General features: G+C 45.4%; 1 protein-coding gene across 1 annotated transcript; it reads right to left on the bottom strand.

Moving 5' to 3' along the window:
* Nucleotides 1–5,478: 5,478 nt before the first annotated feature.
* On the bottom strand, nt 5,479–10,446 carry pcdh8 (protocadherin 8). The gene is made up of 5 exons (XM_061842277.1): nt 10,370–10,446; nt 6,964–9,346; nt 6,809–6,879; nt 6,327–6,460; nt 5,479–5,819 (listed from the first exon to the last, which is right to left on the bottom strand). The coding sequence occupies exons 1-5, from the start codon at nt 10,444–10,446 to the stop codon at nt 5,479–5,481; spliced, it is 3,006 nt and encodes a 1,001-aa protein (XP_061698261.1).
* Nucleotides 10,447–21,358: the final 10,912 nt, after the last annotated feature.

Genomic DNA, 21,358 nt, shown 5'->3' with positions numbered 1-21,358 from the left:
TGTTATGACGATAGTGCTTCACAGCGTATTTTGGGAAAATTTTACATGTCACGGAAACCGGGCCCTAGCTAATATGCAAGCTTTCTTGGTCTTGGTCTTTCCTTTGCACTTAACCTTTTTTGGCTTACCAAGTCGAATTAAAAAAATACTTCATGTTACCAGAACTGAAAAAAATGTCAAGCTCACACAACCAGTTATAATTTTACATGCCAAATTTTGAGGAAAAACCCCGCCATAATCAAACCTGGAAACCAGGGGTGTCAAACTCATTTCTCTCGCGGGCCACATTGTTGTTCCGGTTTGCCTCAGAGGGCCATTATGACTGTGGAACAAAACTATTTAATCACCTCGTCATATTTACGTCATCAATTTATGAACTAGTTTTGGAATTGGGAAATCAAGGGTGGTATGTTTTTCAAATTATTCACGTTTGCTTGGAATATCTTAACTTTATCATTTATGATATATGACAATTTGAAATTTTCGGACAGATTTTTTACAATAATTATGGAAATTGACATTCTAGAGTTAGCTTCGCGGGCCATCTAAAATCATGTGGTAGGCCAGATAAGGCCCCCGGGCCTTGAGTTTGACACCATTGCTGTGAACTGTGTCTTCCACACATTTTGGGAGTACCAAGATGGCGGCCAATTGGCTTCAATCAATCGACGTACCGCTCGAAGGTCTGCGCTATCCAGTCTTTTTTTTTTTTTTAATATTAGTGGGTGCACTCAATGACGCACACACGATTAAAAAAAAAATACCATACAATATGCGGCAAAAGTTTAGAAGACCGCAGGCCGCCGTGACACAATTTGACAGGTCAGCGCGCAACGATTTGACCTACAAAGAGCGCATAATGAAAGCTCACGCATCGTATTGATTGATAAATGCATTTTTTCCCCTCCGCGTGAAATCGGCGAGCTGTCAGATGGCTGCACGTCACCGAGGCCGCAAATATGACCTCCTTCCTTATTGTCTGCCATTTTCATATGGATGTACAGTACATGTGTGGGAGAGGGAGTGGGGGATGGGGGGGGGATGGGGCGGATGCACCTTCAAAGCACTGGACGAGAGTTAATAACTGAGCGAGTCTGCATGCTGGAAATGAAGAAGAAGATGTAAAATATATATTTCCTTGAAGCATATTGCGCTGATGCGTGGGAGCTTTGTTTGGGGCTTTATGCACAAACACACACACACAAAAAAAAAGGCAACTAATCCGCTCCCATCCGGGTTTTTATCACTGCTATCACGAGATAGAGGAGCAGCTTCCTCCTGCTTATTTATGCTTATGCCAATGCAATACAACTCTTTGCCCATTTGAGTCCCCCCCCCCCCCTCCACCCTCCCGGAAAGAAGCACAATGGTTCTATCTGTCATCAGTTTTTAGCTCCTTGGCAGCAGTTTTGGGAAATGATTATCTCCTTTTCGAAGTGGCCCTCAGATAGCTATCATGTCATTTGTGACGCCGCTCGTCTGATGCTCGTTATCCTCGCCGGGCGCCTTTTGGAAGTGACCTTAAAAGATAATGAGGACGGGACACGCTGACACACTCTGCGGGGTTTTTCCGACGGCGTCTTTAAGTCGGCGTACGCGTGCGCTCGCCGGACACGGCGTCAGGTACGCCCGAGCAGGCGGATCGCGTCCCGCGGAGCGCGCTGAATGAAATCGGAACAATGCTGTGGTTGATCATCTTACCGTCATTTAGAGGATAATTTGGAGGGGAAACGCGTCGTATAATCAGAAAAGGGATAAGCGGCAGCTCGAATATGATCCCCCCCCCCCACCTCGTAATTGTACTACAAAATGGCTGCTTTTTTTCATGAGGAAGGTGTGATGTTTTTCTCAAATGAGTTGCACGACTAGTGCAACAGTGGACAATTGGTTGGTGCGCAGTTCAGAGGACCAGGGTTCAAATCCCGGCTCTGCCTGTGTGGTGATTTGCACGTGTCTCCCCCGTGCCTGCGCGGGTTTTCTCCGGGCACTCCGGTTTCCTCCCACATCCTAAAAACGTGGGTTGGAGAGGCTAAATTGCCCGTAGGTGTGATTGCGAGTGCGACTGGTTGTTTGTTTCTATGTGCCCTTCGATTGGCTGGCAACCAGTCCAGGTTGTCAGTCTATGTATGGATCTCAGCGCGGCCTTTGACACGGGAGATCACGAAATACTGCTAAAGAGGTTGGAAACGTGAGGAGGATGAAATGGAACGGTCCTTAAAATGGTTTAGGTCCTACCTGGAGGAGAGGAGCTACTTCGTGACTGTTGGAGGTGCTCGGTCTCAGCAAATGGCAAAGACCTATGGGGTCCCTCAAGGGTCAGTTCTTGGACCTCTCCTGTTCAGCCTGTATATGCTACCCTGGGGTCAAATTCTTCAAAACTTTAATTTTAACCACCATAGCAATGCAGATGACACGCAGTTATATTTAGCAGTGTCTCCAGAAGACTACAGTTCCATTGAGGTTTTGTGCCACTGTCTAAATCAGATGAGCCAAAATTTTCTTAAATCACAACAAAATTGTTTTTGGCAATAAAGAAAAGAGAATTCCTGTTAGTAAACACCTGGACTCTCTATCTTTAAAAACCAGGCGGGTCCTGGCAACCAGTTCAGGGTGTACCCCGCCTCCTACCCGTTGACAGCTGGGATAGGCCTCCAGCACTCCCCGCGACCCTTGTGAGGATAAGCGTTTAAATCGTAAATGTCGTAAATGGATGGATGGATATACATAAAAGAATGATAAGATTGTTATTTCCTGGAAATGAAAAGAAGCTTGTTTTTTTTTTTTCCTGAAGAGTTAGCATTTTTGTTGTGGTAATGATATCCCGCCCCCCTCCCTCCACCCCAGAAAAAAAAAGCCTAAAAAGTCTTGCCATGACTGAAATAAAACCTTTTCCCAAAACTGCACGTCACAAAGTTGTAAGCATAAAATCGCGCCGGTAAACCGCGGGATCAGGCGCCGCCCCCTTGAATGATTCAGATTAAGGGCTGCCACTCGTCGCCGTGCGTTGTGTACGTCGTCGTCGTCGTCGCCGCCGCCGCCGACTGCTCGTTCGTGCAAATGAAAGCGCAAACTTCCGCACACCCGCCGCTCGGGTTTACACTTTTGCCCTCCACGGCGGCATCAGCCTCATAGTTGTGTACACAAATGTAAATGACATAAAAGATGGCAAGCTGGAGTGACAGCAGCCTGCAGCTTTATTTCTTCTTCTTCTATTTTTTTTTTCCACTGCTGGCACATAATGGCTCCTTCTCGAGCTTCTCGGCCTCATTTCCATGCAAGACGCTCATCCGAGTAACCTGGGAATCTTCAAAGGCCGTCTCCCGGGTAATGGAGCAGCGTGAGATTTTACATCTGATCATCGCTGACTGCGGTCTTGATCATGTCGATTCCAACTGGGACAAGAGTTCCGCATGTTAGCAAACTCCGGCAGGAGTTTCGTGTGGAAAAGACGTTCGCTTCAGAGGACGAGTCACTCGCTCGTGTTTGACAAGGGGAGCGTAAACGGCGGCCCTTGTTTCAATTCCATATTTTATTTTTTATTTTCGCCGAAGGGGCAGGACGTTGTGCGGGGCAGGCAAATGGGAAGCCATTTTTCTCGAATGGGGCAAGGAAGCATCTTGGGAATTTAAATTGGACCTTGAATGCTTCATTTTGAGGTATTCTATAATTTCTCATTTCCATTTCCTTGCCGCTTATCCTCACAAGGATTACGGGGCATGCTGGAGCCTATCCTAGCTGTCAACGGGCAGGAGGCGGGGTGCACCCTGAACTGGTCGCCAGCCAATCACAGGGCACATGGAGACAAACAGCCACACTCACAATAACACCTACGGTCAATTTAGAATGTCCAATTAATGTTGCATGTTTTGGGGATGTGGGAGGAAACCCACACAGGCACAGAGGAGAAAATGCAAACTCCACACAGGCGGGTCCGGGATCGAACCCGGTGTGATAGTCTGAGCGCTCCCGGTGCTGAAAAGTCTCCTTAATTAATTATTCATGCTTAATGATTAATAATTAATGGCCATGCACGTATATTTTGTAAACTTCCGGCCAGTCTGAAACATCCCCATCCATGGTTCAACACGTGCCATTTGACAACTTCACAAGGAGATTTTTCAGCACGGGGGAGCGCTGAGACCGTCACACCGGGACCTCAGAACTGTGAGGCCGACGCTTTCCAGCTGAGCCACCGTGCTGCCCCATTTCCAATCGATAAAAATAAATATTGTATTGTGAAAAAAATACAATAAAGACATACCTTGACTCACTTTGTCTTGAAAGAAAAAAAATTGACCTCTTTTTGACTTGCCGAAACAGCATTTCAATTTATTTTAATAGGTAAAGTTTATTTGAAATATGAGTGTTGTGCGTTATATGTGTGGCATCCTATGACTATGACTGTTGTACAATAAAATCATTTAATATTATTGTTATTAAAGGTAGGATGGTAACTACCCAGGGAGGAGCAGCACGATTGCCATTGAATCGAAGCAAAAAATTTGGCAAATACATTTAAATTTGTTTACATTAGACTTGGCAGCACAGCAGATCAGATGGTAAAGCGTTGGCCTCACAGATCTGAGGTCACGGGTTCAATCCCAGCCCCGCCTGTGTGCAGATTGCATGTTCTCCCCGTGCCTGCGTGGGTTTTCTCCAGGCACTCCGGTTTCCTCCCACATCCCAAAAACATGAAACATTAATTGGACGCTCTAAATTGACCCGAGGTGTGATTGTGAGTGTTTGTCTCCATGTGCCCTGCGATCGGCTGGCGACCAGTTCTGGGTGTACCCCCGCCTCCTGCCCGTTGACAGCTGGGATAGGCTCCAGCACTCCCTGTGACCCTCGGCAAAAAAAAAAATGGATGGATGGATGGTAATTATCCAGTTTATTTACAGATCTCACCCATCTTGCTGTTTTTTTTAATCTTTTTTGGGGGCATGTGAAGGTGATAGTTTATCGAAGATACAAAACATAAATCACCTCAAGGAACGCATTGCTAACGGCTTTACAAGCGTAACTCCAGCTGCGTTGCGGACACGCATTTAAATATGTTTTCAAAACGATGGTAGTCATGTCGAGCAACTGTAGTAAAATGCATGGAAAGTTATGGCGCACACTGCATTAATGTTCAATTGGTGTGGTTTTAAATGCACTATTTGTTTTTCTCTTGCAGTCTGAGGACGAAAGATTCAGAGGAAAATCTCTCTCCATGTGGAATAAGTGTAGCTTCTGTAAGTATGTGATATTATAACACATCATTAAATATGAATTGATTTTAATTCAATACTCTGGGTAGAAGTAACAGTGAGAATTTTCCAAGTTTGTGAATGGGAGGTGAAGAGATTTTACATGTACACAAATATTGGGAAAGCAGCAAGTCATCGGACCAAAAATAATAATACAAACAGAATTAGCAAATGCTCACAAAAATAATCATTTTTTACAAGTATTTACAATTTTATATGAGGTTAAAACTCAAAACATGGTGGCCACTTCTAATTCCGTCGCCACCGTTACAATATTTGGACTGTGCTTGTGGACTTGGGGCCCGTTCTGCGACTGGGACAGATAAGGCGGGAGGGTTCCGGTTCTCCCCGTGTACGTCTGCACGGCGCCGCTCCGTGGTTTCTTCGGGTTGGTATTGTAACCAGACTCCTTCCAGGAGTGGGCGTAGCCGTGCAAGTCGTTGAAGAAGGGCGCCGGGGAGAAGCCGACGGTGTACGCCAAGTCTCGGGTGTTCCGGAAGCACTGCGGCGGGATCGCGCAATAGGTGTTCTGGCAGTCCCCCGCTAAGCTGTTAGCGGCGCTGGACGAACCTGAAGCGAGATAAATAAGGATGAGACTGGCTCTTGCACGTGTGTGTGTTACATTAAACAGAACGCCGGAATTGAATAGCTCATTGGGGACAGCGTCGTCATCTAATGAGATCCACGACGGCAATTTTTTTTCCCTTTACGAAATAATAATGCTCAGTTTCGAGGACTATTAAGTGAGCGTTTCATCGCAAGTATCCCCGCTTAGCCCGTGTTTAATTACACCAGTATAAATGCGCAAGGTTGAACTCATCTTACAAAATGGATCTAGTAGGGTTATTATTGCAGTACTTTAATCTTTGTCGTCGTCGGTTTTAGTCACAGTGCGGTTCGCAGTCTTTTTTTCCACCCTCTTCATTGACTTTATGAAGTTACTGTGTTAAGCTCCGGAAAATTGTTGAAAATGTAGAACCCGATCAGTTCTGTGCTGCAAACTTTGTATATATTTCTGCAGTTAGCAAGCATTATTTTGAGGAGGTGGGTCGGGTGGGTGATGATCACATGACATACTTTTTAGCCTCGGGTGGAAGGTGCTGAAGCTCCTCTTGCCGCCGTCGCCGCTGACGTCCGAGTCGGAGTCGTTGAAGTCGCTGTCCCCTTTGCCGCTGTCCTTCACGCTCAGCTGGTCGGTGTTGCCCGTGCCACTGCGAATCAGCAACGGGGGACGCCGCGAGCCACCAGTGCAACACGTTAGCTTGGTTATCGATGCCTCCCTAGTATATCCTCATACAACCTAATTCCGCGTGAGCCGGGACGTGCACGCACACTTTGAGAGCAGGAACTTGACAAAAACACAACTACGACTACGGCATGCTGCCACAATGTAACTCCGTTCTAAACTAACAAGTGTTGGGGTAGTTTGTCTGGGTAAAAACATGACTTTTTTTGTGGCATAGTACTTTTGAACATGAACTTACATACTGTACTTGATTGGTACCGAGAATTAAAATGGGTCCAGTATCTTTATGTGATTTGATCACTGTGACGCTCACCTCACTTGCAAGCAATACTTGTCCGCTTGCCATATAGATGACGGTTGGAAGTGCTTTGAGGGCAGGAACGTCTAAAAACAACAACAAATAAAGTTTTGTTTCACTTTTAGAGACAAGGGAAGTCGAGGCTTTGCCACTTGAAGTGGAAAACTCACCTTGGATTCCGAGTCGCTGCTCTTCTCTTCGTAAAAGCAGGAGTCATCCAAGCTCGAGGAGGTCCTCTCCAGGAAGAAGCCCCTCTGTCCGGTGTATATGTTGCCGTGGGTGGACCCGAGAGGGGGCCCGCTGTCAAACAAGCCGAGGCGGGCCTCCCTTTTAGCGGGCCCGGCGCCGCCGCGTCCCGCTTTGCATGTGACTGCCACGGCCACGATGGCCACCAGCAGGAGCCCGCAGCCGCCGCTCAGCAGGATGATGACAACCAGGGAGCCATCCAAGCCCGCCACAAGGCCCTCGTCTTCACTTGAACGCAAGACCACCACGGCCTGGTCCTTGACGGGTTCAGTATCGGTGACCACGAAACGTACGGTGGCGCTGCCGGAGAGAGGCGAACGGCCGCGGTCGCTAGCAACCACGACCAATTCCAGGATGTCCCCGATTTGGGCCGTCAGCCCTTTTTTGAGGACGATCTCCCCGGTGTCTTTGCTGACGCTGAAAAGCTTGTGGTCCCCTTGCAACATGTGGTAGGACAGCTCGGCGTTCACGCCGTCATCTGCGTCTTCAGCTGAGAGGCGCAGAGCCAGATAGGAAGCAGGGGCGTTCAAGGGCAGCGGGATGTCGGCGGAGTCGTTAAACAGCACGGGGAAAGTGAAATACGGGTAGTTGTCATTCTGGTCCACCACTTGGATTTTAATTATAGACGTGCTTGAAAGCGATGGGGAACCTTTGTCTTCAGCTTGGATAACCAGCTTTACTTCGTGGATTCTCTCATAGTCAAAGGACCTGACTGTGTACAAAGACCCTGTCTGGGAATCTACGGAAACGTAGGTGGAAATCAGCGACCCGTCTTGCACCTCAGACTCCAGGAGCTTGTAGGAGACTTTGCCGTTCTCGCCCACGTCGGCATCACGGGCCACCACGGTGGTGACGTAAGAGCCTGGAATGTTGTTCTCTATGACTGAGACTTCATACGTTGACTTACTGAATAGAGGCGCGTTGTCATTCTCGTCCGTCACCCTGATGGTGTACTGCCTCACCGTTTTAAACGGTGGACTGCCCAAGTCCTCAGCGACGACAGTGAGGTTATATTCGGGGATCTTTTCGCGGTCCAGCGTGGAGGTGGTGATTATCATGAAGGTCTCCCCATAGGCTTGCTGCAAGGTGAAGTGTTCGGGGCCGAGTAGGCTTACTCGCACATAGCCGTTGGAGCCAGAGTCCAGGTCTGAGGTGCTGATGAGGGCCACGAAGCTCTCCGCGGCTGCGGCCTCTGTGATGTAGGCCACGTCGTCCGCGCTGGTAGTCATGGGCTTTATGTTGATCTCGGGTGCATTGTCGTTCACGTCCACCACTTCAATGGACAGCTTGCAGCTGGACGACGCGGGATCGGCGCCCAAGTCAGAGGCCTTGACACGCAGCTCGTAGGATCGCCTCCTCTCAAAGTCCACACGGGCCCTCAGCGTCACGTCACCAGTGTGCGGGTCGACGTGGAAGACGCGGGCCGCCTCTGCCGAGACGCCGTCGAAGGCGTACATCACTTGGCCGTTGACGCCCTCGTCGGGGTCGAAGGCGTGCACCCGCACCACGCGGTGACCCACGGGCGCGTCCTCGTTGAGCTCCACCTTTAACGAGCCGTGTTCAAAAGTGGGCCCGTTGTCGTTGAAGTCCAGCACCTTGATGCGAACTGTCATGGAGCCCGACTTTGTAGGCACGCCTCCATCGGTAGCTGTCACCTCCACCAGGTAGGAGTCCTCGATCTCCCGGTCCAGCTCCTTCACCAAGACCAGCTCGGCAAACCTGACACCATCCTCCCGCTGACGTATCTCCACGGCGAAGTGGCTGCTGGGGGAGATGTTGTAACTTTGTATGTAGTTGTCGCCTACGTCTGGGTCCACGGCGATTGGCAGTGGGAAGCGGGAGTCCAGGGGGACATTCTCCACAATCTCCACGGCGGTCTCATTGCGGGGAAACGCCGGCGTGTGGTCATTGATGTCCCGGACTTCAATCTCAACGTGAATCAGTTGGAACTTTTCCCTGGAGTGGGCCACCACGTCGAAGGTGACGAAGCACCGCGGGGTGCGGGGACACAGCAACTCGCGGTCGATGAGCTCAGCCACGGTCAAGAGCCCGTCGGCCTCCCGCATGTGCACCACGGTGAAAATGTTCTCCTGCATGAAGCGGAAGGACGTGTCGTGGCTTTCGGAGGGGTCGATCTTCAAGTCTCTGGACAAGTTGCCTATTTCTGTCCCGGGGGCGTCCTCCTCGTAGGTGAAGTATCTTGTCGTCGTGCACTGGACTGAGTGAATAATTAAAGCCAGCACAAAGCAGCGGCGGCAAGCAAGTGTCGCCATCTTGTAAAAGGACAAAAGAAGAAAAAATAAAGTTCTGCTCACAGACCTCAGCTTGCGGATGAGTGCAGGCTTCGCGCTCGCGACGGGCTATAAACTGGGCCACATGCAAATGAGTTGACCCCATCCACCAATGGGCTGACACCACAGGCCAAACAAAAGGGGGGAATTTTGGATCGCGACAAACTGCTGCGGGAGTGTTTGCGGGGCAAATGGTGCGCTTCTGGCACCTTATCAGCCCCAAAGTGGACTTAAGTAGAAATCAGCTTCACAAATAAAACTTTAATTTGAAAACACTTTGAAACGTGTTTCGCGGGGATTGAAATATATATGTAATTGAGAGAAAAGTCACATCGTTAAAAACGGAAAATAAAGGAAAATGACAAATAGTGATTTTTAATTGGTTTGACACAAATGAATAAATAAATGCATATTTTCAGCGTTTTATAGCTACAGTAAAGTGACATCAACTACCACGGACAATTCTTGAATAGTAAAAATGACAATAGAATTATGTTCCAGTGCAAGACTATCATTAATTATGCCTTTATTTTTGCTGCCATTTACTGATTGATGTACGTATTACATTAAATATGGCATGATGGTATTGCTGGAGCTCGCTGTACTGCGTCATACCGAAGGCTGTACCCACTGCGTTACGATATACAGCATTATAAATATCCACCAATGTGGTGCGGTGCGATTCCACACCACTCCAAACTGCAGCTACAATAACAAACACATTTTTACTGCATGTGAATAATCTTCATGAATATAGGATTATTGATCACTGCATTCCATCATATGTGCAGGTGTCTAATAAATGTATTCGAGATGCACTGACATTTTATTATGCTGTCGAACATGGATGGAAAACATGCTCTCACAGATATTGTTTTTTTTTTTTTTTAGAGGCCGCTATTCAAATGCCCACTGACCCATCCATTGATGGCCTGGCAGTGGTCCACCCAAAGGGAACAGCGGCTGCCAAAGAAGCTTTCAGGTCAAATCAACAATTATCTGATGTAAAAGTACAACTGCATGACAGCTTTTTGACTACAGCGAGCCTTTGTTGGGCCAGATATCATTTCGGGTGGGCGGGTGGTCAAACGGCACCAGCGTCACCGTTTGAGGCATTACGAGCGCAATTTGAGAAACCTTAAAGTTAACTTCAATTTGTTTGTGGGTGGACAACATACCGTAATTTCTTGAAAAAAAAAATGTGCAATTTTTTCCAAAAATATTTTCAATATATTTAGGCATAGGTACAATATCACATTGTGTCGTCGGCAGCACGGTCGATCAGCTGGTGAAGCGTTGGCCTCACAGTTCCACAATCCCGGACCCGCCTGTGTGGAGTTGGCATGTTCTCCCTGTGTCAGCGTGGGTTTTCTCCGGGCACTCCGATTTCCTCCCGCATCCCAAAAACATGCAACATTGATTGGACACTCTAAATTGCCCATAGGTGTGGCTGTTTGTCTCGATGTGCCCTGCGATTGGCTGGCACTGTCACTTTCCTATTTAAATGTTAAAATATCCAAACGTCATTGGAATTGGGGTTTCTTCTATGTTTAGTCATGTAAAAAATAAAGAAAAAAAATACAAATACAGATAATTCCTAATACTTTGGGCATATGGATAGCTGAAAATTGGTGGTGCGCATTGTACATTGGTAGAAGGGTTTTCCTGATTTTTTTTTAGGTCAACTTTGGGGGTGCGCATTATACTATATTAGGTGGATGGACAGAGCCATCAGTCGTCCTATTGAAATGTAAAAATATCCTAACGGCTTTAGAATTTGGGTTTCTACTATGTCTTGTCATGTAAAAAAAAAATTGCAATTATAAGGTTAACTCATCAAATATTCCTGCTACTTTTTCAATTATTTCTTGAATTTTCTTGTTCTTCATGTTTCATGCTCTTCATGTTTGTTTCAAGATCATGTTGACCACTCAGCTGACACTATCTGTCACTGTTCTACTGGGCCTCATTATTTAAAAAACGAATAATTCACCACCTCTCCTGCATGTAATCAAGCCACGCAGTGATTCCTCACCACTAAAAATCAGCACCGGCGGCAGCAGCAGCAGCAGTAATCAATACACCTCAATAACCCAACGTGTCGTCAAGAATAATAAAAAAAAAAAAAAAAAAAAAAAGTGGCTTTTCGAAAGCTTAGTTCGGCGATTAGCTAAAGAGGAAAGTTGAGGCTTCCTCATAAAAATGCGCCTTTGTATCATCTCTCAGGCACACAAGACGAAATCCACTTCTTGACATTCATAAAGAGTTCAGCCTCTCTGCGACTCATATCATTCTGAGCAAACAGAGTGTGAGAGCAATATAAAGGATGAGCAAGAATGTGTCTTTGTCTTCCCCTTTCAAATGACGGGAGGAATATTAATGCGTCTCTGCCGACCTCAAACGTGTCGTGCATGCCGCGTTGTTGCAGGGATACACATCACGCTAATTGGCCTGTAATTAATCCGTGGTTTAATAAATCAACATTTCCTTCAAACAGTACTTCTATAAACAGGTTGAGGAGGGGGGTTGGGGGGGGGGGGGGCTTTTGGAGGTGACAAGCGGATAAAAAGCCAACCGTGTATGTAGCCTCCGACCGCACACACACAAACGCACAGATGCATGCACCGGTACACACGTCGACGCACAAAAGAGCACGAGTCGAGTCAGACTTTTGTCAAGCATATGGCTGATTAGCCCATGCTGATTAAAAAGCATCCTCGGCCGTTCAAAAGGGCCCTCGACGCCTTCGCAAATGTTTGCGTTAAATCTGTCTGAGCCTCCCCCGACGGGGAAGCAAGGTGTTAAAAATTACACAATAAAGTGTGTGGGGGGGGGGGGGACGCAGACGGCGCAAGGAACGGTTGTGCTAGCGAGGTGAGAGGTGCTACACGAGCCGATTATGCACTAAATGTGAAAATCTAATTTCCTTCTTTCAGGCGATAAGTGAAAAGAGAACACGTCTTGCATTGTTTGTTTGTTTTTTTTTTTTTTTTTTAAAGCTGCGCCGAATCTAATGTATTGACTTGGGCTTGCAACTAACACTTGTTTGAATTGATTCATCTGTAGCTTTGATTTTTTTTTCTTTAATCGCCGTGTCGGATTAAAATTTTTTTATCGCTTTATTCAAAAACGGTACATTATTTCTAATTAACAGAGCAGGAAATGCATAAACATAAATGTATTGATTCTATTTGTGTTTGCGCTTAGAAAATGTCACAACATTATGTATGTTGGTTATTATCATTGCTACACTGCAAATGTATTAAGGTATTAAAAAGAACTCAGTTTTGTACACATACCGCAAACAACTTTGAACCACCGCCATCTTGCAGTAAACAGATTATTACTGAATTAATTTCCTGCAAAAAAGCAACAGTTGAATATTTCTATTTTCGCAGCAGCAAAATCCACCTACAGTATATAATCATACTGTTTTGGAATAAATATTAATTTCTTGTGCAAAATACTCTGAAGGATCTTGTTAGCACTGCTGCTAGTGGTAACAAAATAACACAAATTATTGATATGTAACGTTAACAGTTACAACTGCATCAAAATGTTTTTGTATGACGTCATATCTTGAAAGTGACATGAATAAATGTACAAAATTTGATGTAAAATAAAGCTCATTAAACGTTAAACCAGAACCCAAGAGAAAGTGTGTAACATTATGCATGATGCTAACAGCTACAGCACCATTGAAAAACTTATTCATAGGTGGCTGGTTATCACAACAAACATTTCATCAACATAGTGTTGAAAATCACTTTTAGGTGAATAATGTCCAATGCCAACACAGATATTTGAAATAAACATTGTCTAACCCAATGTTTCACAAGCATTGTTTAGCCCAGGCAAAAATTTTACATTTTATAATTTTCACAGCACACCCTCAAACATAAATCATAAGTCATAAAAAAGTTGACGATCTAAATGCAACCTCAACAGGAATAATGTTTGGATTCTTTGTCATGCCATCATGTCTCGAAGTAAAGCTGGTCTGACCATCGGTGTTTAAGTTTAATGTTAGCGTTGACGCTAATGCTAACACACCTGGGTCAGCATGATTCAAGTTTGGATTCTTTATTACAACATCATGTCTACAAAATGTTGGTTTTTGGCAAAGTTTACCTTTGGAATCAAAGATAGTAGGACAAGTCACATCTAGGCTAACCATTCCGACAGCGTAAAACTGTTATTTGAAGGTGAAATTACTGCATAGTGCTGTTTTAATTCAAGTACACAAGCATGACTTGTGATACATGGAAGGATGGCATCGTATTGAAATTATTAACTGTGGCACTGAGAATAGCAGAAATCTCGACGTTAATGGTCTACATCAGGAAATGACATGATCCCTAATGTCTCCTCATTTTCTTCGATCTCAGTACTTTTCGCATGAGCTCCCTCTTTTTGGAAACGAGATCCGGCTGAATGTACGAACCTGGAGCCATTGTAGTGACTTGCGCGCCCCTTGACCAGACAGGTGGAGCCTTTGGGCATATCAGCCTGATGCTGTCTGCGTGTTGAAAAGCCAGGATTTCGTGGCTACGATGAGTCTGTGGCTAGCGCAGAATTATTAGCCAAATGAGTTGTTTGCCAGTAAGAGGATTCACATTTTAATCTGATCAAATGTCTCACACTCAAATCACTGCTGCGATGGTGCAAGAGCAACAGTGGCAGCTGGACGTTAAAAACAATACACGCTGTGGTCAAAATACGTCCCAGGTTTTCAGCTTTTGGACAACAGTTTGGCCTTTTCTGGTCAGGTAGATGAATTTATTTTTGGGGAAGTCAAGACTCATCGAAACATCGCAGTTTGTAACTGCTAAAAATGTTGCATTGAACACACGTTTTGGAACAAGACAGGCTAACAAAACAGCAACGGAGGAATTTTTAGTTCTTGATATATTTAGTCATAAAAAGAAGACGAGGAGACTGAGGGCACAGTAACAAATTAGATACTGTAGCTTACAGAATTTCACATTTTAATTACATTAAACAAAAAAAGACACCGTATACTTGTACTGCAGCGTAGCGTGCACTGCACCAGGCTAATCTAGCATTAGCATGTTTATTTTGTTATTTATTTTTTTTTAATTCCAGAGACCAAGAAACAAAAGGAAATGGGGCACTGCAGCCAAGTGGAGACTGTGGATCAAAATATTGTAGTCTCTGAAATAGAAGCCCAATGGCAAGGTAAGTCAACATTAGCATGTGTTTTACTGTTTAGCATTTTGGATTTCATTCAAAAGGTAACCTAATGGGATGAGTCAACATTAGCATTTGTATTTTTTTGTGTCACAATCTGGCAGAAAACAAAGTGGAGAATGTCAATTTTAATACTTCAATGTTCAGAGTTAAGAGAATGCGACAGGGTAAGCTAACATTAGCATGTGGGTTTTTTTTTAGCGTTTTGGATTTCATTCAAGAGGTAAACTAACGGGGTGAGTCCACATTAGCATTTGTCTTTTTTGTGTCACAATCTGGCAGAAAACAAAGTGGAGAATGTTGTTTTAATACTTTAATATTTTAATACAGTCCAGAGTTAGGAGAATGTGACAGGGTAAGCTAACGTTAGCACGTTTGTTTCTTTTTTCCATTTTTTGCGACGTGCACGCGCCAAATATAAAGCTAGTCGACAAATGAGAGACAAGCAGAGTTTTACCCATTCCTAATCAGGCACTAGTACCAGTGCGGGGTTGCTACGACCTTTCGCCAGATAAAAAGTGTGAATTGCAAGTACCCTGCAGCATAAAAGGTTAATTCGTGCAACGTGTCAAAACATGTTGTGTCCATTTCTCAGTTCGATTAAGGCAATGACATCCCCATTAAAAACCCACCACCTTGCCTCACGTGGGTTTTTCTTTTTTTGTTTTGTTTTTATCCTCCCTTCGCTGCCCGTCACAACAAGGTCAGCAGAGGTCTGCCGGCAAACAAAGCCAGGCTAACGCAGGAGTGATACCTGTTTGCCACTTTAAGTCATGTGATTAATGCAGATCACAGTTTGATTAAGACGCGTGTGTGGTGACAGTAAGAACCTTACAGCGGATGAACGGCTTGGTCCATCTGTCCTCTCGCCGAGGTGATTCGAATTAATGAAAAGAACACTGCTTTTGACGTTGGGACGGGTGGTTATAAATTAGCCTGTCAAGTGTCAGATTTTTTCCCAATTTTGTTTTTTTTTTTGAAGGCCAATTGTGCGACCTTCACATCCTCCTCAGCCAACCCACCCACTCGCTCACTCACCAAGCAGGCAGACAGCAAGGGAGGGAAAGCATTTGTTGACTGTGGAAGCCGTAATCCTGGCATATGCCACGGGGAGCAAATGTCTCAAAAGCCCACCTTTTGGAGTGCGGCCCATCGTGTCACACCTACTGCTGACAAATTGTCAACCCCCATTTTGTTTTCCTGCCCTCGTTCCGGGATAATTTTAGATAAAATGTGGGCAATTTGGTGGGATGTTGGTTTCTCCTTCCATCTTTTAAAAATGTTCGACTTTTCTGCAAGCAAGTTGAGGATATCCGTTTATTTTGGCTTGTGGTTAGGTTGAAAAACATTAAATCTACAACATTTGACACGTTATTTTGAAAATTAAATGTTATCTGAGTGGATGTAGCACTGATATGAAAGGTATTTTTCCTACCCAAAACAAGTGAAATGCTCATAATGTGTTCAAATCTGTTGAATTTTTCGGAAACACCGAGCAATAATATTACTAGTCATGTTTTAAGTAGTATTCTAACATTCTTAACAAGTGTGCAGCGTAATATTCTGTAAAAGCAATAAAATAGCAATAAGTCGGACTCATTTCCGGTGAGAGTTGGACTCCGTCAAGGCCGCCCTTTGTCACAGATTTTGTTCATAAGTTTTATGGACAGAAATTCTAGGCGTAGAGGGTGTCCGGTTTGGTGGCCTCAGCATCGGATCTCTCCTTTTTCCAGATGATGTGGTTCTGTTGGCTTCATCAAGCCCTGATCTCCAGCTCTCACTGGAGCGATTCGCAGCTGAGTGTGAAGCGGCTGGGATGAGAATCAGCACCTCAAAATCCAAGGCTATGGTCATCAGTTGGAAAAGGGTGGCGGGCCCTCTCCGGGTCGGGGATGAGATCCTGCCCCAAGTGGAGGAGTTCAAGTATCCTGGGGTCTTGTTCACGAGTGAGTGAAGAATAGAGACGGATCGGTGCAGCGTCTGCAGTGAGGCGGACTTTGTATCGGTCCGTTCTGGCTAACCAGTCGATCCACGTTTCTACCCTCACCTACGGGGATGAGTTGCGGGTCGTGACTGAAAGAACAAGATCCCGGATACAAGCGGCTGAAACCAGTTTCCTCCGCAGGGTGTTCGGGCTCTCCCTTAGAGATAGGGTGAGAAGATCGGTCATCCGGGAGGGGCTCAGTATCGAGCCACTACTCCTCCGCATTGAGAGGCTGGCTGGGGCATCTCATTCGGATGCCTCCCGGACGCCTCCCTGGTGAGGTGTTCCGGGCATGTCCCACCGGAAAGAGACCCCGAGGACGATCCAGGACACGCTGGAGAGACTATGCCTCTCGGCTTGGTTGGGAACGCCTTGGGATCCCTCTGGAAGAGCTGGATGAAGTGGCTGGGGATAGAGAAGTCTGGATATCCCATCTGAACCTACTTCGACTACAACCTACGACTTGACCCGGAAAAGCTGTAGCCAATGGATGAATGGATGGAATAAAACATCCATCCATGCATTTTCTGAGCCGCTTATCCTCACAAGGGTCGCGGGATTGCTGGAGCCAATCCCAGCTGTCATCTGGGTGGAGGCAAGGTACACCCTGAACTGTTTGCCTGCGAATCAACGATAAAATACTTTACTGGTGAAAAATCAGGGTATAATACAAACGTCTGAGTAGTATTACATCTTTTACTAAAAGCTCATTTTTATGTTTGCACAATTAGAGGCGGATTCCACTGTTCCACTGCATATTGTGACATGATTTCGCTCTTGTGGTGCATATTAATTGGAGAAATGTAATGATATAGGGGTGTAGGGATGCAGACCGGGACTGTATCGATCCATCAATCTGCCAATCTAGGCGACCAGCCACTTATCGTTCATGTGCAGACTGTAAGAATTTAGTTGGATTTTGTTTGAAATTTATCCACAGTAGTAGCAACTTTCAGATGTTGTTAAATCTCACATTATTTGCGACCTGCGAAATGCAAGTAAGCTCAACATCACTATGATAATATGTTGCAGCAATTTTCTGGAATGCACATAATGCTAAAAGAAGTTATAATCATTTGAGTGCAATTTCCTGCGCAATTAAACATCTCACTTGTACTAATAAATAGAACAACAGATGAGGCGAAATTGGAAAAAAAAAAAAGAAAAAACAAAGCACCGTCTCAGATCCTGAAAGCCACACGTGTATTTTGATACAGATGAAGAGTGTAAACATTGTCTGCGGTTGCAGATGCAGTTGATGGCGTTTCCCTCCAGGATGTTTGTACATTTTACTCTCAGAGGGCTCATCACAGCATTACGCGACAATCTGCTGCAGGTTCACTCGACTCCGTAGTGAAGCCGCAGTTTTTCAGTCCTTGAACGAGAACATTCTATCGTGATTGTGAGCTCGGAGGACCACCTCACCATTTTTTTTTTTTTTTTTTAAATCAACTATTCTGGCATTGAAACATTTATGCGCACCGCCCGCGGGTGAATATCAAACAACAGCATCGCAACAACCTTGACGACAGCTGGGTGCGCACGCGTGCACAACGCCGGCGTTTTATTCAATTTGGAATTAGGCTCTTTGCAGAGCCAGCAAACTTTCGGCGGTCCTTTCGGGTCACCCCCGTTATCAGTTTCAGCGTCTCGCTTTGACCCGGCGTGCTCGACTAAACTGGGGGTGTACATGTCACCCCTCGGAGGGTTTAATCTCAGCCATTTGTGGGTGCGGGGGCGTCTGAAAGGCAGATAAAACGAGATTATCCTGCGCTGGCTGCTGGTCCCGGTCGAGGCGTGCGAGGCGGTGGCGGCAGCTGGCGAGGTGTAAAATGCTCAGACGGGGATGGTGGTCCCTGTTGCTTTTGGCACCTCCTGCGGCGCTACAGGTTCCAGATAAGACCCCCGACACCTCCACCCGAGCCCACCCCCCACCCTCCGATGATCACAGCTCATCCACACAACCAAATGTTTAACATCCTCGCCTTAATCACACTTAAGATTGTGTCACAATATGCTCTTAAACGGTGTTTAGGGCCAAATAAATCACAGTGCGGGCTTGATGTTATTAGGCCTAATTGATTTGGCTTCCTTTTGAGTCGCCCCCACCACCACTACCACCACTACACGCACACACACCTAATCAAGTACTTCCTCTTGTGATGCACTCAGACTTGCATCCTTTGAACGTTACATTTATTGGATAAGTAAGGGCCAATTTAGGGTCCGTTTACAAATTTCAAAGGAAGAACTGATAAAAATGTTGCCGTTTGAGGATTTATTCTACATGATAGCAGCATTCCGGAAGGTTAGAAGTGCAAAGATATGATAACGGGTCTGAAGGAACCTCACCGACCTTGTCGGAAAAAAAAAAAAAAAAAAAAAAAAAAGATAAATCAGATTTGGTTTTACTCGATGTTTCATGTACAGATTTGTTCACTTGGACCTGCAGAAATGACGGAAATTGCCGTCATGCCACTTGTTGGCGCAACTGATATTTTTTTAAAGAGTCTGGAATTCTCTGCTAAAGTTACTGACCCCCACCTCCCCCATGACCTGACCTCGCATAAGGTCAAGAAAATGGATGGAAATGGATGAAATCCCTTTTGGGGCGCTTTCAGTTTTTAGTGGATTGTCACTCTGTGGAAGAAGTCCCTTGAATAGAAAGGAGACTGTTTTGTTCAGGGATGAGAATTTTCCACGGATTCGCGGAATTCTGAGATTTTTTCATCTGAAAATGTCATTGTTGTGAAACATGTAAATTCGTTGAGAAAATTTGAGGGTGAGGAGGTGTACGACTTGACGTGGGGCGAGGCTCTGATCAAGACCGGCCGCCAACATCTATCGGCAACGCTCGTTGTGAAATTAGCGGAAAACGGCGTTGCTATCTGTTTACATTAAATTTGATGTGTAGAATAACGACAACATTCGGATTTCCGACAGCATTTTGGTGGTATTTCATCAGTATTTTCACTCTGATCTTAACATTTCTTAGAGATGCATTCTGTTTACTACAGCATAGTTACAACTTATAGACACATGTACGCATATGTTATCGGGCGCTCCGCACGTTTGCCGCTATGGCGAAAGTCTTGGAGTGAAAAGATGAAGATCGTGCCAGGGAAAATGATAAAAACCGCGGGGTAAAAAACTGTTTCAGATGGGCGTGGCTTGAAAAAAGTGTCACTGGGCAGATTGGAACCAAAACGGTATCAACACGTCTAACCGAACACATACAAAAAGTGGACGTTCCCGACAAAGTGCTGTGCACTCCGTGTTCCGATAGGAGTAAAAAATATCTTGAGCATATGCAAACCTGGAAACACAAAGGGAAGTTGGACATAAATTTCTCAAATATTATATAATTGACAACTGTTAATACGATTAGGCCAATCTGTAGCAATGGCCCTGTAGATCACGCATTTTATCGCTCACTTTTATGTTTCATGATCGATCTCTCTCGCTCTCTCTCTCTCATGTATATATAGTATAATGTCTGAAGTATAACCTGAAAGCACAGTAGCCTATTTGATTTATGATTTGATTGACATTATTATGTCTGACATTTGGCAAAATTATTAATTAAGATCTTGGGAACTTTTGAAAGGCGGCACAACGAATCAGCTGGTAAAGAGGTTGGCCTCACAGTTCTGAGGTCCCGGGTTCGATCCCGGCCCCACCTGTGTGGAGTCTGCATGTTCTCCCCGTGCCTGCGTGGGTTTCCTCCGGGCACTCTGGTTTCCTCCCACATCCCAAAAACATGCAACATTAATTGGACACTCTAAATTCTCCTTAGGTGTGATTGTGAGTGTTTGTCTCCATGTGCCCTGCGATTGGCTGGCGACCAGTTCAGGGTGCACCCAGCCTCCGGCTTGTTGACAGCTGGGATAGGCTCCAGCACTCCCCGCGGCCCTCATGAGGATAAGCGGCAAAGAAAATGGATGGATGGATGGATGGATGGATGGACTCATATTTTAAGTTTTCAAAATATGATGATTTAACATTGTGTGTGTGTTTCTTTCGGCTTGTCCCTTTCGGGGTCGCCACAGCGTGTCGTCTCAGACGAACGCACATATGTTTGGCACAATTTTTACGCCGGATGCCCTTCCTGACACAACCCTTCTCAGGGAGTGGAGGCCCCAGTGGGATATGAACCCTCAACGGACAACCCCCCACCCCAAGACATTTTCAGTGTTTTTCCAAATTTGTCCTTCCCATCCCTGTTTATTGTTTTTATTAGAAAGTGACAGGTACTGATCTTGCATGCATATTACATCTTTTTGGAGGTCTTATTCAAAAATACGTGGGATTTTTTTTCTTTTTTTGGTCTTAAGTTAGTTAATGTCATGTAAAGGTACTTAAAAAATGTCTATTTGTAAAAGAATGATCAATTATGCAAATAAATGCATAACATATGACCGAGTCTAACCATAAAGTAGCCAAGTTTTTTTTTTTTTTGAATGATAAATTAATTAGTCTATTAGGAGCATGAATAATACAGGCTTCCCCGTAATTAGATCTCCGCGGACTCCACGCTCGCATGTTTTAAGCAAAACCAGAACATTAGTATGGATGGCGTGTAAACATGTTTCCTCGCCTTCCTAACATGACGGCCGCACAAGGCTCCGGCTCTATTAAGACATTTAGGAAGCGCCATTTTGTTGTTTGAATCTCACAAAAGGGGGCCGAGGCGGATGAAAAGCCGCATTAGTATTCACAGACAAATCACGTTTGGCTCAGGTTGCTCCCCTCGCACTCCACTCCCCGCCATTCCCCGCCGTGCAAATAATGCCGGCAGGCCCGGGGAACAACACTCACTCATGTTTACACATT

This window comes from Syngnathoides biaculeatus, chromosome 14 (genome assembly GCF_019802595.1).
Source record: "Syngnathoides biaculeatus isolate LvHL_M chromosome 14, ASM1980259v1, whole genome shotgun sequence".
Lineage (NCBI taxonomy): Eukaryota > Metazoa > Chordata > Actinopteri > Syngnathiformes > Syngnathidae > Syngnathoides > Syngnathoides biaculeatus.
Note: the sequence above shows the minus strand (reverse complement) of the source record. Positions and strands in the feature narration are given on the sequence as shown.